This window comes from Saccopteryx leptura, chromosome 8 (genome assembly GCF_036850995.1).
Source record: "Saccopteryx leptura isolate mSacLep1 chromosome 8, mSacLep1_pri_phased_curated, whole genome shotgun sequence".
In the NCBI taxonomy this organism is placed as follows: Eukaryota; Metazoa; Chordata; class Mammalia; order Chiroptera; family Emballonuridae; genus Saccopteryx; species Saccopteryx leptura.
This window is the reverse complement of record NC_089510.1, coordinates 58,011,746-58,029,465: the sequence shown is the minus strand read 5'-3', so window position 1 is coordinate 58,029,465 and position 17,720 is coordinate 58,011,746. Positions and strand designations below refer to the sequence as shown.

Below are 17,720 nucleotides of genomic sequence, written 5' to 3'. Positions count from 1 at the left end.
ATACATAATGAGCAAAAATAGCATACTTTCTTTAAAGGAAAACAGTAATTGACCATTTCTTAAAATCAAATAAATTTAATCTTAGATTTAATAATCTACTACCTTTGAAATGTGTATATAATAGGGAAAGACTTTAAAATATATATACTAATCAAATAATTTAGTTTAAGCAAATAGTCATGATTTTATAAATATCATGATTTCTTAATTTAATTAGAAATGACTGGGCCCAAATTGCTAATCTTTTCATGGTAAAACAAGTTACCCAACCAAAAGTAATTTAACCTTAAACAAAAACAAAATATGGAGCTAGTCTTACTTGACTATCGCTAAAAGTAACTGGCTGGTTGGCTCAGTGGTAGAGCATCGGCCCAGGGTATGGATGTCCTGGGTTTGATTCCCAGTCAGGGCACACAGGAGAAGCAACAATCTGCTTCTCCACCCTCCCCTTCTCCTCTCTCTTTCTTCCTCTCCCGCAGCCTTGAGTCAATAGGTTCAAGCGAGTTGACCTCAGGTGCTGAGGATGGCTCCATGGCCTCCACCTCAGGCACTTAAAAAAAAAAAAAAAAATAGCCCAGTTGCTAAGCAACGGAGCAATAGCCCAGGTGGATCCTGGTTGGGGCAGATGCAGAAGACTGTCTCTTTACATCCCCTCTTCTCACTAAAATAATTTTTTTTTTAAAAAAGCAACTAATTTAAAGATGGTACAGAAGACAATCTTCCCTTTGTTAAACCATGTTTCTCTTTGAGTATTAATAACCCATCACCAATAAAATTTTCCTTAACTTCATTACTGATTTCACTTGCATTTTTTCCCACTAATATGTTCTATGTCAAATTTAGTTCAGTGATATTTTAAATTCTAAATAAACTATAACAAAACCTGGTTTGATTGCTCAATACCAGGGGAACAGATTTCTTAAAACAATGCTAGGAGGCATCCTTTTCTGTTCTGTTTTGTTTTTCCTTTTTAGGGGAAAGTATAGTCCCCCACTACCACAAATTATGCAGTTCAGTTTTCCACATTTTGGAAAATCACAGGGGTTAGTACATCAGAAATATAATCAGTAAGCCTCGCTCTGGGAAAAGCACCTCCATAATCAAGCCATCTGCTGTGAAACAGGATAGAAGGCATCTTGTCACAGACTTGTATTACTACATTCAACTTTTAATTCTCTCCTTTTGTTTTCAGGTTTCTACACAAAGAAATATCACTGACTATGTAAGATAAACTATTATTAAGTTCCAGGTTTGTAATATTCAAAGCTTTTAATTTAGCATACAGAAATAAAAACTGGTTTCATATTTAAATATTCATTTAAAAATATTTTAGGCCCTGGCCGGTTGGCTCAGCGGTAGAGCGTTGGCCTGGCGTGCAGGGGACCTGGGTTCGATTCCCGGCCAGGGCACACAGGAGAAGCGCCCATCTGCTTCTCCACCCCTCCCCCTCTCCTTCCTCTCTGTCTCTCTCTTCCCCTCCTGCAGCCAAGGCTCCATTGGAGCAAAGATGGCCCGGGCGCTGGAGATGGCTCCTTGGCCTCTGCCCCAGGCGCTAGAGTGGCTCTGGTCGCTGCAGAGCGACGCCCCGGAGGGGCAGAGCATCGCCCCCTGGTGGGCAGAGCGTAGCCCCTGGTGGGCGTGCCGGGTGGATCCCGGTCGGGCGCATGCGGGAGTCTGTCTGACTGTCTCTCCCCGTTTCCAGCTTCAGAAAAAATACAAAAAAAAAATTTTTTTTAACCAGTGTTAACACCAATAAATTCAATAAAAAGGAAAAAGTAATAAATATATTTTTTCAAATATCAGTTTAGCTAGGCTTAGGCAAAATAACAAGAAATGCAAGCAAAATTTCGGCATCACATGAGGGATGGGGACTGCAGATGGTAAGTACTCACACGTTGATGCTAAGGTATTCTCCACCCCTACCTACCCCACCCAGCACCCGACCTGCCTCCCCCAACACAACACACTTTTATAGGGGTTGGTGGTATCCTAACTAAAAATATAAACAGCATTTTAAATTCTAACTAAGAACCATTTTCAAATTAGTCAAGGCCCTAATAGATTAATGTTTTTATAAACTGGTTCAAGAGCATACCTTTCAAATATTTTGAGGTAAAGGAATAATAAAGTAAATACCTAAACACCTGAAAAATATTTTAGTTTTCACACAAAAAAGGAGGAATTCACCTTCACAATTTAGTTATTAAAGGAACTCAAAGGATTGATCCCAACACAATGGTATCTTGCTGAAACTAATAATCAATCATGTAAAATGGGAATTAATCTCCTTTAACTTTTCCCCTCGGCTACCTTTTGTTGAATGGTGGAATGTTTTTGCTCCATCTCTCTTTTCTCTTTTGCTGCATCCACAACCAGTCGATCCAACTACAATGGGGGGAAAAGAAGAAAATTATACAGACTTAAGAAAAAAAACAAGGGTGCTTTTCATAGTCTCAATAAGTCAGTCAATTTAAGTTAACTTTAACAAGTCATTATGGTAAGTGAAATAAACCAGAGAAAGACAAGTACAATATGATTTCACTCATATGGAGTCTAATGAACAAAATGAACTAACAGTAAAATAGAGACAGACTCATAGAGAGCAGGCTGACAGCTGTAGGGTGTGGGGGACTACATGGGGCAGGTGAGGGGGGATTGAGAAAAAAATAGAGGAAAAAAGGCATTTTGGCTGTTAACTCTGGAGTGGAAGTTTTTGTTTGTTTGTTTGTTTTTCATGGTATCAAATCCTCTTTGAAAAGGTCTGTAACTCCCCTAGGGAAAATGTTTCTAGGAACAGTCATGGTTCAAACAGAGGTGAGAGGAGGCTTTGTCAAAGATACAACAGGGATCACATGTTCACTCCTTGGATAAGAAAAATGACTCCAGCTTAAGTTGCCTGCTGACACTCTCAGTACTTCTGGTAGTTAACAATCAAAGATAGAGAAAAAATACACGGTTGTTTTTTTCTACAACAGCAAAAAGTAGCAGCTAAGCTAGTACATGCCAGCTCTCACAAATTCAAAAAGACTTCCAATTATTCAAGATACTTCCTGTTTTCAAGTTGGCTTCCTAATGTTATCATCAAATCTAAATGTTAAAAAAAATAATTCACTGGATAAAAGAAAAAGCTAAAAAGGAAATAATAGAATAGTAATCATTCATAAGAAATATCTGACTTCCAGTATTATGACAAATTCACTGGCTAATTGAACTCCTCTCTGCTGGAAAAACAATTGGGTCATCAGCCTGACCAGGTGATGGTGCAGTGGATAGAGCGTCGGATTGGGATGCGAAGGACCCAGGCTTGAGACCCCGAGGTCACCAGCTTGAGTGCAGGCTCATCAGGTTTGAGCAAAGCTCACCAGCTTGGACTCAAGGTCACTGGCTAAGCCACGAGTTACTTGGTCAGCTGAAGTCCCGCGGTCAAGGCACATATGAGAAAGTAATCAATGAACAACTAAGGTGTCGCAACGCGCAATGAAAAACTAATGATTGATGCTTCTCATCTCAACATTCCTGTCTGTCTGTCCCTGTCTATCCCTCTCTCTACTCTCTCTGTAAAAACAAAAACAAAAACAAACCACAAAAAACAAAAACAACAATTAGGTCATCAAATATACTCCAATCTATGGTTCTACTATTCTAGACTGTGATCAATGTCATTTCATCTTTGAACTCCAATCCTCTAACTGATTAATGTGTGATAAATGAATATACCAAAAGACAAATATCAACAGGAGTGTGGAGGAAGATGAAGTATTAAATGTCCAAATGTTTTAATTGATATCCTTTAAAAACTGAATTGAAACAGAGTCCTCCTTAAAACTCTAATTGATCCTTTATTCACTTTCTCTCACAAATGATATACTTTTTTTTCCACAAGAAAATCATTCTGGATACAGAATCTTAGTATCACTGAATAGTAATAAGCAAAATAAAACAGACTGAAACAGATCTGTCACTATTATAAAATACTTGATTGACTTAGATGGTAACTATACTACTCCACTTTAGATCTAACGCATACGTACCTTAGTGACATGTAACATTGATTTAACGGGCAAAGCTGTACATGCCACACTAGAAAAATATTTGTCTGCAATAGCCTCTTAAATGAATAAGTAGAAAAACCTTTTACCATGGTTTTATAACCTTTAGTTGAATGGACATATAAATATTATTCATTGATTCAAATTAATGTGCAATACAAGGTAGCCCCCAAGATTAAACCTAATATTTGTAAACCTGAGGGCATGTTCCTTTCACACAGACCTAAATACAAGTAATGATTTTCTGCCAGTCAAACTGGTAGTAAACTCCTCTCTGCATTCTCTTCCACTACTATTGCAGCAGAAAGAGGGAAAATTCCCCTCTCAATCTGCTGAAGAATATAAAGGAAAAAGCATTTCTCAACATGGAGAAGGTTGGGGGAGGTATGAGTTGGAAAGATATGAAGACCAGCAGCCTTGTCTCCTAAATGCTGGGGACTGTGTCAGGAAGAGAGAGTTTGGAGCAGAGTAGGATGTATCCTACATTTCTATTAGCATTGGACCTAATGAGTTTAACAGGCTCCTATAACTAGACAGGTACCCCAATCCTCTATCTGTGTTCTAAACCACATCCACTCCTACCCCCTAAAATATCATCACTTTTCTTTCTGCTTTTCAACTTTTGTTTTTCTTGAGAGTAAGAGAAAGAAAAAGAAAGAGAAAGAACAGGAGAGAGAGAGAGAGAGAGAGAGAGAGGGAAGGAGGAGAGAGTGAGAAGCATCAACTCATAGTTGCTTCACTTTAGCTGTTCATGGATTACTTCTCATACGTGCCTTGACTAGGGGCTCAGGCCAGCCAGTGACCGTGGGATCACGTTGATGATCCTGAGCTCAAGCTGGCAAAGTTGACACCTCGGGATTTTGAGCTGGGGTCCTCAGCATCCCGGGTCAATGCTCTATCCACTGCACAACCAACAGTCAGGTTCTGCTTTTGAACTCTTGCCATTCCCTTCTGCCTTTAAATTTGTGCAAATCATACTACCTTAAATATAACTTTCCTCCAACCCATATTACTCTCTAGCTACCACCTTCTTTCTCTCTTTCCTTCACAACACAACTTGAAAATTCATCCCTGCCCTGGCTGGTTGGCTCAGTGGTACAGCGTCGGCCTGGCATGTAGGAGTCCCAGGTTCGATTCCCAGCCAGGGCACACAGGAGAAGCGCCCATCTGCTTCTCCACCCCTCCCCCTCTCCTTCCTCTCTGTCTCTCTCTAACCCCTCCCGCAGCCGAGGCTCCATTGGAGCAAAGATGGCCCGGGCGCTGAGGATGGCTCTGTGGCCTCTGCCTCAGGCGCTAGAATGGCTCTGGATGCAACAGAGCAACACCCCAGAGGGGCAGAGCATCGCCCCCTGGTGGGCATGCCGGGTGGATCCCAGTCGGGCGCATGCGGGAGTCTGTCTGACTGCCTCCCCGTTTCCAGCTTTGGAAAAATGCAAAAAAAAAAAAAAGAAAAGAAAAGAAAAGAAAATTCATCCCTGTTCTCTACTAGCCCATTTCATTTTCATCTACCCACTGTAATTTAACTTTCTAATTCTAAATTAGGAATTTAGAATTTCTGCTGTTAGGACACTTAATTCTCACAGGGTAACAAGTAACCTACTTGCTGCTAAACACAATAGAAAGCTCTCCTAGATTTACTTGACCTTCTCTCCAAAATTTTTACTGATAACCACCCCCTCCTTTTTGAGACACTTTTTCCTTAGCCTGTGCTACCAGTCTCCCAGTCTTCCACCCATTCTCTCATTCTGTTTTCATGGAACTCCTCTTACCTAGCAATCTCTTAGAAACTGGTTATTCTTAGGGCCCTGTACCAAGAAAAATACTCTTTTTAATCTATACTAGCATAAATTGACCTTAACTTACCAAGTCAAAGTTTGGGCACTTGCATTTTAAAAAATAGCTCCATGATTCTAAGCTATCTATTAACTCTCTTTGGATCGACTCATCCACTCTTGTGGTTGCAATTAGCAACTAAATGCTGTTGACTTCTTTAGTCTATATCTTTCTCTTGAGCTCCAGAAATACCCATTTAGATATCCAGATATCCTATCCTCAAAAATCAACACATTTCAACCTGAAAAGCAAGGCCCTACTACCCAGATTATTCAACCCAGCAAAACTATCATTTAGACTCGAAGGTCAGATAAAGAGCTTCCCAGACAAGAAAGAGCTAAAGGAGTTTATCACCACCAAATGAGTATTACAAGAAATGTCAAAGGGTCTTCTTTAAGAAGAAGAAGAAAAAAATCAAAACTATAAACAATAAAATGGGAATAAATACATATCTGTCAAAATTGAAACTAAAAGACAAAATAAATTAACAAGCAGAATAGAACACAGACTCATAATACAGAGAACATTTTGACAGTTGCCAGGTGGAAGGGGTGTTGGGGAAATGGGTGAAAACTGTGAAGAGATTAAGAGGTACAAGTCATTTAGAATAGTCATGGGATGTAAAGTACAGCATAGGGAATATAGTCAATAATATTCTAATTACTATGACTGGTGTCAGATGGGTATGAGAATTACTGGAATGATCACTTAGACAGTTATATAACATCTAATCACTAGGGTGTACACCTGAAACTGATATATTATTGTATGCCAACTGTAATTGTAAATTAAAAAATTAAAAAGACCTATCTCCATCTCCATGTTCACTGCAGCATTATTTACAATAGTCAAGACATGGAAACAACTTAAGTGTCCATTGATGGATGAATGGATAAAGAAAATGTGGTATATATACACAATGAAATATTATTCAGTAATGAAAAAAAAAAAAGAAAATCCTGCCTTTTAGGATAAGGATAGGCCTTGAGGGTATTCGCTAAGTGAAATATCAGAGGAAAAATCCCAAACTCACTGATAGAGACAACCGTGTGGTGGCTGCCAAAAGCAGGGCCAGAGAGTGAGCATAATGAGTCAAGGTGGTCTAAATGTACAAATTTTCAGTTATAAAACAATTCCTGCAAATGTAATTTATAGCATGGTGACTATAGTTTATAATACTGTTTTGTATATTTGCAAGTTGGTATGAGAATATATCTTAAAAGTTCTCATCACAAAAAGAAATAATTAAAACTATATAGGGTGATGGATGTTCATTAGACTTACGGTAATCATGTGTGTGGGTCAAATCATTATATTGTATACCTGAAAGTAATGTAAAATGTTATATGGCAATTATATCTCAATTTTTAAAAATACAGATATTAATGTATAACACAGAATCAAGAGGTGTATACCTGTGCACCAAGATCCTTCATGTAGGGCCCAAGTTCACTAAATAAATCATATCCTTGATGAAAGAAGGCCAAGTGCGCATACATAAAGGATAACATCTAATAGGAAAAAAAAAGATTAGCATTTTAAAATCAAGTCTTAGATAACATTACAAATTATTAAAAATCCTTATCTTACCTAATATTTAAAAATTATCCCATAAGGGCCTATCAAACCTATTTAAAATTAAACTGAGTTATTTTTCATAAAAAGAATATTTCAGAAATATTTGCAAACTGACAATATTATTCAAAAGAAATTTCTAAATAGTTTAAAAGTTTAATAATGTCCCAAATTTTAGTTGTTTGAACTATATCTAGACAGATCAAAATGATCCTAGTAATACTTCAAAGAATCAAGTTTTCAGTAGCTTCACCATCTCTAGATATATTATAAAATATCAATATGACTTTCAATCAAACTCATTGGCAAAACCTTAAATTGAAAATAAGACACTAAAGGATTAAAAGGAGAAATATAAAGTACTCAAAATAAAACAATCACAAACACTGTACAACTTATTAGAGCACCAAGCTTAACCCATTGCAGCAGAATTAATTTTGTCCTCAAGACGCCAAAATAAAATGAGTACACAGCCTTTGCTCTGGAGCTCCTTCCCACTCGTTCCCTAAGTCCAAAATGTCATTACCGGGATGAAATTGTTTTCCACGTTTTCCTAAACTTTACCTATTCATGATATTTTAATAAAGAAAAGCCAATTAAAACACACACAAGAAAAAACAAAGCTCACTAAAAGATTATTCTGGAATTAGACTAAGATAGTTGTACAGCTTTATGAATATAATAAAAACCACAGTTATTTTATTTTATTTTATTTTTTTTTTTATTTTTATTTTTTTTTCCATTTTTCTGAAGCTGGAAACAGGGAGAGACAGTCAGACAGACTCCCGCATGCGCCCGACCGGGATCCACCCGGCACGCCCACCATGGGGCGACGCTCTGCCCACCAGGGGGCGATGCTCTGCCCATCCTGGGCGTCGCCATGTTGCGACCAGAGCCACTCTAGCGCCTGGGGCAGAGGCCACAGAGCCATCCCCAGCGCCCGGGCCATCTTTGCTCCAATGGAGCCTTGGCTGCGGGAGGGGAAGAGAGAGACAGAGAGGAAAGCGTGGCGGAGGGGTGGAGAAGCAAATGGGCGCTTCTCCTGTGTGCCCTGGCCGGGAATCGAACCCGGGTCCTCCGCACGCTAGGCCGACGCTCTACCGCTGAGCCAACCGGCCAGGGCTACCACAGTTATTTTAAAAGGTAGCTACAATTACATAAAAATGTAAAATACACCAGTATATCAAAATGCATAAGCACATTAAAAAATAAACAATAAACTAAAAAAAAAAACACATAACAAAGGGTTAATAGTCTTAATGCATAAAAAAAGTTACAAATCAGTATGAAAAAGTGAACACTTCAACAGAAAAAGATACAAAGGACATACATAGGGAATAGAAATGAACAAAAAAATATGGAAAATATTCAAATTCATTTGTATTAAATCAGGCAAAAGTGAAAAATCAGATCACACTATCTACTTAGTTGTGGGTAGAGTGGGGGAAGTAATATCCAGTGTTGGTAAAATGTGGAAAAACATTCTATTTACACACACTTCCAGTGGAAATTTGACAGTATTTATTTAAAGTATTAATAAATACTTAAATCCTTTGACTAAGTAATCTCTTGTCTTAAATATTTCCTAAGGAAATAATCATATAATTCATTAGTATGATCATTATAATGCCATACTTTAATGTAAAAGATATGGAAATTATTTAAAAATCCATTAATGGATAAAGTTAACTTATGGTATATTCAAAGTCAGCAAATCATGACCAGCAAACTGTATCTATCTTTACTACCTGTATTTTGATGGCTTATGAGTTAACAATAGTTTTTACATTTGAAATGGTTGGAATAAAAACATAAAATTTGTGATGCATGAAAATTATATGAAATTCAAATTTCCATGTCCATTAAAAACTTTTATTGGAACACAGCTATGTCATTCATTCATATATTGTCAATAGCGGCTTTCTCATTAAAACAGCACAGCTGAGTAGCTGCAACACAGACCATAGCCCACAAATCCTAACATATTAACTACCTAGTCCTTCAAAAAGAAAAGTTTGCCCACCCCTTATAAATTCACATTGTAGAGCTCTACCTGGCCACAAAGCCATCATTAATTATTTTTTATTTAATAAGGTATGATGATTTTGGAAAGTATTAATAAAAAAAGAAAGTTATAAAACAGCATACAGAAATTATTCCTATTTTCTTCAAAAGAATTAAATGCAATTAATAAATAAATAGGTATGTTCCCATATACATACATACATACATACATACACAAACACACACAGAAAAAGAGAAGACAAATATATCATATAAACCAAGATATTAATAGTGGTTCTCCCTTGGTAGTAGGATTTGTAAGTATCTTTATTTTTCTCTTCATACACTTTATTTTCTGATTTTCTAAAATTAATATACATTACTCTCAGACTACAAATGGAGGTAGAGATAAAGAAGTAAAATGTTCTTATCTGATAAGAAATAACAAACATATAAACACAGAATTTAGGAAAAAGCTAGACAGGGACAAGGATGATGAACAATTGAAGTATACTCTTTCAGAAAAATAAAAAACATCAGTGAACAAAGTCAGAGACAAAAAATTATTTTTAAGGTTCTCAAAATATAAGTGAAATGCCATGTCACCACCATTCTCTGATCACTTCCTTGTTAACTTTAAAACAAAAAATAGGCAAAAAAGAAATTAATGTCAACATGGGTGTAGAGACTAAGAAAAAAAAAAGTAATTCTCAATTTTCATCCCATTTGTTTTCTAAATGCACACTAAAGAACAAACCAAAAGGTTTATACATCAGCAACGGCCCAAGGGGGGAAAGTCAGTCTCTCTCTCTCTCTCTCTCTCTCTCTCTTTTCTTTAAGGTGAGAGGAGGGAAGATAGTGAGGCAGACTCCCACATGCACCTCAACCAGGATTCTTCTGGAGCAAATGCTCAAGTGCTGAGCTATTTTTAGCACCTGAGGTTTAAGCACTGAAAAAAAAAAAAAGATATTCTCAGCCCCTGGGACTACACTTGAACCAATCGAGCTGCCTGTGGGAGGGGAAGAGGGAGAAAGGGGAAAGAAGGAGGGCTAGAGAGGCAGATGGTCCCCTCTCCTGTGTGCCCTGACAGGGAATCAAACCAGGACATCCATATGCTGGGCTAACTTTCTATCCACTAAACCACCAGCCAGGGCCAGAATATTCTCTAAATGCTGATTATTTATGTATGCTCTCATTTCTAAAATATTTATATTTAGCCTGACCAGGTGGTGGCGCAGTAGATAGAGCGTCGGACTGGGATGCAGAGGACCCAGGTTCGAGACCCCAAGGTCGCCAGCTTGAGCGCGGGCTCATCTGGTTTGAGCAGAAGCCCATCAGCTTGAACCCAGGGTTGCTGGCTCGAGCAAGGGGTTGCTCAGTCTGCTGAAGGCCCGCGGTCGGGGCACTTATGAGAAAGCAATCAATGAACAACTAAGGTGTTGCAACACGCAATGAAAAACTAATGACTGATGCTTCTCATCTCTCTCTCTTCCTGTCTGTCTGTCCCTATCTGTCCCTCTCTCTGTCTCTCTCTGTCACAGAAAATTAAAAAACAAAAACGACACACATTAATAACTATAAGATGGAGACAAAAAAGTAGATGACATAAAATAATTACAAAAAGGTAAAGAGATTAATTGTGAATCTGGGATAAATAAACATGCATGCACACACACATATATCATTTTTTTAAACAAATATGCACATGTAGTTTATATGAAAATATTTAAAACATCATTTCAACAAATATCTTACTGATTTTAGGATTTCTGATCTCCTTTTTGATTGAAGGACATTAATCTGAGGAAAAATACACTTGGTTAATCATCCAGACAAACTTTAAAAAACTAATCCATAATACAATATTGTAAAAGTTGCTTATTCTAATGTTTTAAATTTTTTCCTGAAAAGTAAATAAAAACAAGGTTTAAATTTTTCATCCTTCCACCTATTTTTTGTGAAAATAGTAAGACAAACATACCAATGAAACTCTCATCCATTTTCGATCTCAAAGAAAAACTGGCTGGGTATAAATCATAATATTGAAGTGCTAAAACTATCACTTTGATAGATATTTGAATTTCTAAGAATTCTATCATTACCCACTCCCCTTATCTCATTTGCTCATCAAGACCCTTCAATATACACCCTAATGTAAACTGTGATCACTTTTACCACGACCACCAACCACCATCATATCTCTTCTAGACTGCTGCAACAGTCTATGAACTAGTGTTTCCACTCTTGACTCCCTACAATCCATTCAGCAACCAGAGTAATCTTTCTCAAATGTAAGTAAGATCATGTTTCATCTGTAAAACCTCCCAACTCCTTATCACAGCCTTCACGGCCTTTTGTGATGTTGCCCCTGCCTACCTCTCCAACTACTTTTCTAGCACTTTCCCCCTTTTTGTGGTCCAACTACAACCTAAGACTACTCCTACCCCAATGTATGCACACCAGTTGTTCTAACTTCATGTCATGATTCTCTGCCCTAATGAGCACAGAGCTTTATCTTACCAATTAGGTAAGTATAAATGCTATCTCCTCACAAAGGTCTAAAGAAGGCCTGTACACACTCTGTAATACATCAACCCTATTTATTTCTTCATAGCAATCATAACTACCTTCTATTTTCTTACTTATTTAGGTCTTCTCCCAGCTAAAGTGTAAGCTCTGTAAGATCAGGACCTTACTTTATTCTCAGCTATAGTCTCCAAATGGTACACATGAAGCACTCAATAAATATTTGTTAAATATTTTGTGTTATCTCTCCTAACTCTAGAAATTCATAACATTTTTTGTCTATTGTTATTTATAAATTTAACAAAATGTTTATAACAAAAGAATGATTTACTTTTTGCTAATATTGTCAAAAGACAGTTATTATAGAATACCTGCCTTTTTTTCTTTTTTCCTTCATTATTAATTTTAATGCAGTGACATTGATAAATCAGGGTACATATGTTCAGAGAAAACATCTCCAGATTATTTTGACATTTGATTATGTTGCATTCCCCTCACCCAAAATCAAATTGTCTTCTGTCACCTTCTATCTGGTTTTCTTTGTGCCCCTCCCCTGACCCTACCCCCGACTACCTGCCTTTTTAATAAGTCCTTTTTACTGAGTATCCTGCCTGTTGATGAGAGCTTTAAAATTATAAAATTTTAAAACAGACCAAGAAAAATCCAAATAGCTTAGCTTAACTAAGCATTAGTTTCTTCTGCTTGTCTCTTTCAAGGTCTATTCAGTTCTCAGAACTAAAATACTAACTTTCTTTTTTCCTTTTTTTTTTGTATTTTTCTGAAGTTGGAAATAGGGAGACAGTCAGACAGACTCCCACATGCGCCCGACCAGGATCCACCCGGCATGCCCACCAGGGGGCAATGCTCTGCCCATCTGGGGCGTTGCTCTGTTGCAACCAGAGCCATTCTAGCACCTGAGGCAGAGGCCACAGAGCCATCCTCAACGCCCGGGCCAACTTTGCTCCAATGGAGCCTTGGCTGCGGGAGGGGAAGAGAGAGACAGAGAGGAAGGAGAGGGGGAGGGATGGAGAAGCAGATGGGCGCTTCTCCTGTGTGCCCTGGCCGGAAATCAAACCCGGGACTCCTGCACGCCAGGCTGACGCTCTACCATTGAGCCAACAGGCCAGGGCTTAAAATATTAACTTTCAAATGCTCTAAAGCAGAGGCTACAGATAACCTATTATTCAAACTCTGAAAAATGTTAAAAGTGTCTTTGTTTTGTTTTTTGGTTTTGTTTCCTTTTTTTTCTTCTCCCATCTGGCAATGAAAAACAGCATTTACTGTGTGTGTATGGGGAGGGGGTAATTCTAATATTTAGAGATGCTAAAGCATGACAAACTTTTATAAGACTGGATGTTTATTACTTACTATTCTCTAAATTAAACCTTTTGGCCATATCATAAAATGGTACAGTTCTCATCAGAAAAATCATTGGAAAACTGATTGGAAAGTGAGACTCCTAACTTAGAATAACTGGAAGGACACCAAAGGAAATGAATAATTTATAATATGTAATTTGAAAATAATGAATATTTTAGGCTGAATCCTCCTACCCAAATTAAATTTTAAAATAAACCATTTGTTCTTTCAAAAAAATTGCCTATTTTTTTCAACCACTAGACTAGATGGAAGGGATATACTTGAGGAGTAGAAAAGACATATAAGTAATTTAAATAAATTAGTTCAGTGCTCCAACAGCAAAGTGTATGACAATATTAATGCAGCACAGCAGAGACAGATGAACAAGGATTCATTTTGCCTGAAGAAGTTCGAGTGACTGACCACAGAACAAAGAATGAATTAGTAACAGGGTTAATAAAATCATGCAAGAAAGACCAACTACATGAAAACATCTCAATATTCTAGATCAGGGGTCCTCAAACTTTTTACACAGGGGGCCAGTTCACTGTCCCTCAGACCATTGGAGGGCCAGACTATAAAAAAAACTATGAACAGGCCCTGGCCTGTTGGCTCAGCGGTAGAGCGTCGGCCTGGCGTGCAGGGGACCTGGGTTCGATTCCCGGCCAGGGCACACAGGAGAAGCGCCCATTTGCTTCTCCACCCCCCCCCTTCCTCTCTGTCTCTCTCTTCCCTTCCCGCAGCCAAGGCTCCATTGGAGCAAAGATGGCCCGGGCGCTGGGGATGGCTCCTTGGCCTTTGCCCTGGGCGCTAGAGTGGCTCTGGTCGCAGCAGAGCGAAGCCCCGGAGGGGCAGAGCGACGCCCCCTGGTGGGCGTGCCGGGTGGATCCCGGTCGGGCGCATGCGGGAGTCTGTCTGACTGTCTCTCCCCGTTTCCAGCTTCAGAAAAATACAAAGGGAAAAAAAAAAAAAAAAAACTATGAACAAATCCCTATGCACACTGCACATATCTTATTTTAAAGTAAAAAAACAAAACGAGAACAAATACAATATTTAAAATAAAAAACAAGTAAATTTAAATCAACAAACTACCAGTATTTCAATGGGAACTATGGGCCTGCTTTTGGCTAATGAGATGGCCAATGGGCTCCTCTCACTGACCACCAATGAAAGAGGTGCCCCTTCCGGAAGTGCAGCGGGGGCCGCATGCGGCCCGCGGGCCGTAGTTTGGGGACCCCTGTTCTAGATAATAAACAATAAACAATAAGAGCTGGCCTGACCTGTGGTGGTGCAGCGGGATAAAGCGTCGACCTGGAAATGCTGAGGTCACCGGTTCGAAACCCTGGCTTGCCTGGTCAAGGCACATATGGGAGTTGATGCTTCCAGCTCCTCCCCCCTTCTCTCTCTCTGTCTCTCTTCTCTCTCTCTCTCTCTCTCTCTCTCTCTCCCCCTCTCCTCTCTAAAATGAATAAATTAAAAATATATATATTTAAAAAAAAAAAAGAAACAGTAAGAGCTGATGTTAGGGCTACAGCAAGAGTGAGAAAGAACAGATACAAGAAATACGCCAGGAGGGGGTGGAGACAGGGAAGGAGCAGAAAGAAAATCAAATGAAGGGTGAAGGAGGACGGTTTGACTTTGGGTGATGGGAATACAACCTAATCGAATGTCAAAATGATGTGGAGATGTTGTCTCTAAATCTATGTGCTATATATAGTTGACCAATGTCACCCTGTTAAATTTGACTGTCTAGGCCCTGGCCGGTTGGCTCACTGGTAGAGCGTTGGCCTGGCATGCAAAGAAGTCCGGGGTTCGATTCCCGGCCAGGGCACACAGGAGAGGCGCCCATTTGCTTCTCCACCCCTCCCCCTCTCCTTCCTCTCTGTCTCTCTCTTCCCCTCCCGCAGCCAAGGCTCCATTGGAGCAAAGATGGCCCGGGCGCTGGGGATGGCTCCTTGGCCCCTGCCCCAGGCACTAGAGTGGCTCTGGTCGCGACAGAGCGACGCCCCAGAGGGGCAGAGCATCGCCCCCTGGTGGGCAGAGCGTTGCCCCCTGGTGGGCGTGCCGGGTGGATCCCGGTCGGGCGCATGCGGGAGTCTGTCTGACTGTCTATCCCCGTTTCCAGCTTCAGAAAAATACCAAAAAAAAACCAAAAAACTTGACTGTCTAAATAAAACTATTAAAAAAAAAAAAAAGAAAAAGAAATATGTAGAACTTTCCAAGGTAGTTTTGGTTGTTAGCTATAGTAGCTGAGGATATTAAGAATATCTGATATAATTCTCCAATTTTAAACTTCTATAATTTAGAGGGTGAAACCATTCAGTTAGGTAAGAACGAAAAGAAGCTGTTTGGGAGATTTTCATTTTTGGACACAAAAATAATAAGATACTTCTGTAAAAAAATAATTTGTCATCTTTTTATGGTGGTAATTCAAGCAAGGGGCATGATGAGACTGTCAGAGAAATGATAAAGTCATAAAAGACAAGGGCCAAAGATAAAATCCTGTAAAAGAGATTGAAAAGGTGAGCAGAGAGAAATCCATGGCAAAAATGGAAAAGACAGATTATCTAAAAGTGATTTGCGATAAATCAAGATATAAGTATGTTTCAAGAGAGTATAGCCTACATTTTCAGTGAAAAACAATATCCAAGATGGTGAAAAACTAAAATGTATCTTATGAAGAAGACCTTCTTTGCATCAGCCATTTCAGTGGAATGGGGCAGGAAAACTGCAAACTCGTACTACCGCTATGAAGAGGTATGAATGTGGGATAGGTCACAGGAGACAGGAAAGTCCATTTTAGACAACTTTCATTAACAAAGGAAGTCTACTTCATTTAAAAATTTTAAGTTCCTACTCAACTGAATGGGAACTTAATTTTTAAAATCTTAAAGTCATTTTCTACTGTTTTGCAAAGCTATCTGAGTAGTTTTTAATCACTAACTTGTATATTGTTATGTATATATTGTTTAAAGAAATATCTTTATTATATGCGGCTTAAGTGTCTGTTTGTTGCCGATATCTTATTGGTTGCTTGCGTAACTGTACTAGCCAATGGGGTGAAGTTGCCACAGCATTCAAATAGACCCACCTTCTGGCATGCCACCTCACAAATGGAGGTTAAAGATTGGAGCAATTATTATGCTGTTAAGAAATCTTAACACCAGAAGGGGTCTTTGCAATGGTATAAGACTAGAGGTTCTCCAATTGAAAAATAATGTCATAATACCTAAGTCTTTAACTGGCTCCTCTAAAGGTGAAATACATGTCATTCCAAGAATTGATCTGGCTCCATCTCAAACAGGGTTGCCGTTTCAATTGAGATGTAGACAATTTCCTGTAAAACTTGCCTTTGCTATGACCATCAATAAGTCTCAGGGCCAAACGCTTAAGCGTGTTGGCATTTTTTTACCTGAGCCTGCATTTGGACACGGTCAAATTTATGTTGCCTGTTCAAGAATTCGTGAAAGAACGGACGTAAAATTAAAAATAATTGATGGTCCTCTGCAAGGCGAGCTTAAAAATGATGGAAAGATCTACACAAGAAATGTTGTGTACAAAGAGATCTTTGACATGTGAATTAACATTTTATTATTTAAATCACCTTTATTTATTGAGCTAGCGGTGGCTCTTAAGAAATGTACTGCCAGTGGTTTCCTTCATTGCATTCTACTTTAAGCAATTAAGCAAGTAGAAGGGGAAAACCCCGTGGGGCAGTAAGCAAAGGGGCGTCCTCGCTGCCTACCCTGGGTAATTCAGTTTGAATTAGCAGACACCTTTGCACAAATCATTTTAATTACAATTTATAATATCTAGAACAGCGGTCACTTCGTATGACCGCCGGGCTTTCTAGTTCTTTGATAATCATTTAGTCAACAATCTCTGGGACTCACTGATGTTTTATAAAATGAGATTTACAAAAACTACAGTGTGTCCGTAAAGTCATGGTGCACTTTTGACCGATCATAGGAAAGCAGCAAAAGACAACAGAAATGTGAAATCTGCACCAATAAAAGGAAAACCCTCCCAGTTTCTGTAGGATGATGTGGCAGCATGTGCGCATGCGTAGATGATGACATAACACCGTGTATACAGCGGAGCAGCCCACAGCCATGTGGACGGTACAGAGGAAAGTTCAGTGTTCTGTGGCTCACTAAATCCGAATCCATAACAAAAGTGCAACGTGAATATTGGCGCGTTTATAACAAAGCGCCACCACATAGGAATAACATTACTCGGTGGGATAAGCAGTTGAAGGAAACCGACAGTTTGGTGGAGAAACCCCGTTCTGGTAGGCCATCAGTCAGTGACGAGTCTGTAGAGGCTATACGGGATAGCTACCTAAGGAGCCCTAAAAAGTCTGTGCGTGAGCCC

General features: G+C 39.0%; 1 protein-coding gene across 3 annotated transcripts in view; it reads right to left on the bottom strand.

Moving 5' to 3' along the window:
* The window catches only part of ACAP2 (ArfGAP with coiled-coil, ankyrin repeat and PH domains 2), a 201,396-nt gene that overhangs the window by 53,499 nt on the left and 130,177 nt on the right, over positions 1-17,720 (bottom strand). For all 3 annotated transcript variants that reach the window (XM_066347902.1, XM_066347905.1, XM_066347903.1), the window contains exons 7-9: positions 11,217-11,261; positions 7,298-7,393; positions 2,311-2,385 (exon numbers count right to left, since the gene is read on the bottom strand). In XM_066347902.1, coding sequence (XP_066203999.1) covers positions 2,311-2,385; positions 7,298-7,393; positions 11,217-11,261 — 216 coding nt within the window. The remainder of the gene's footprint in view (positions 1-2,310; positions 2,386-7,297; positions 7,394-11,216; positions 11,262-17,720) is intronic.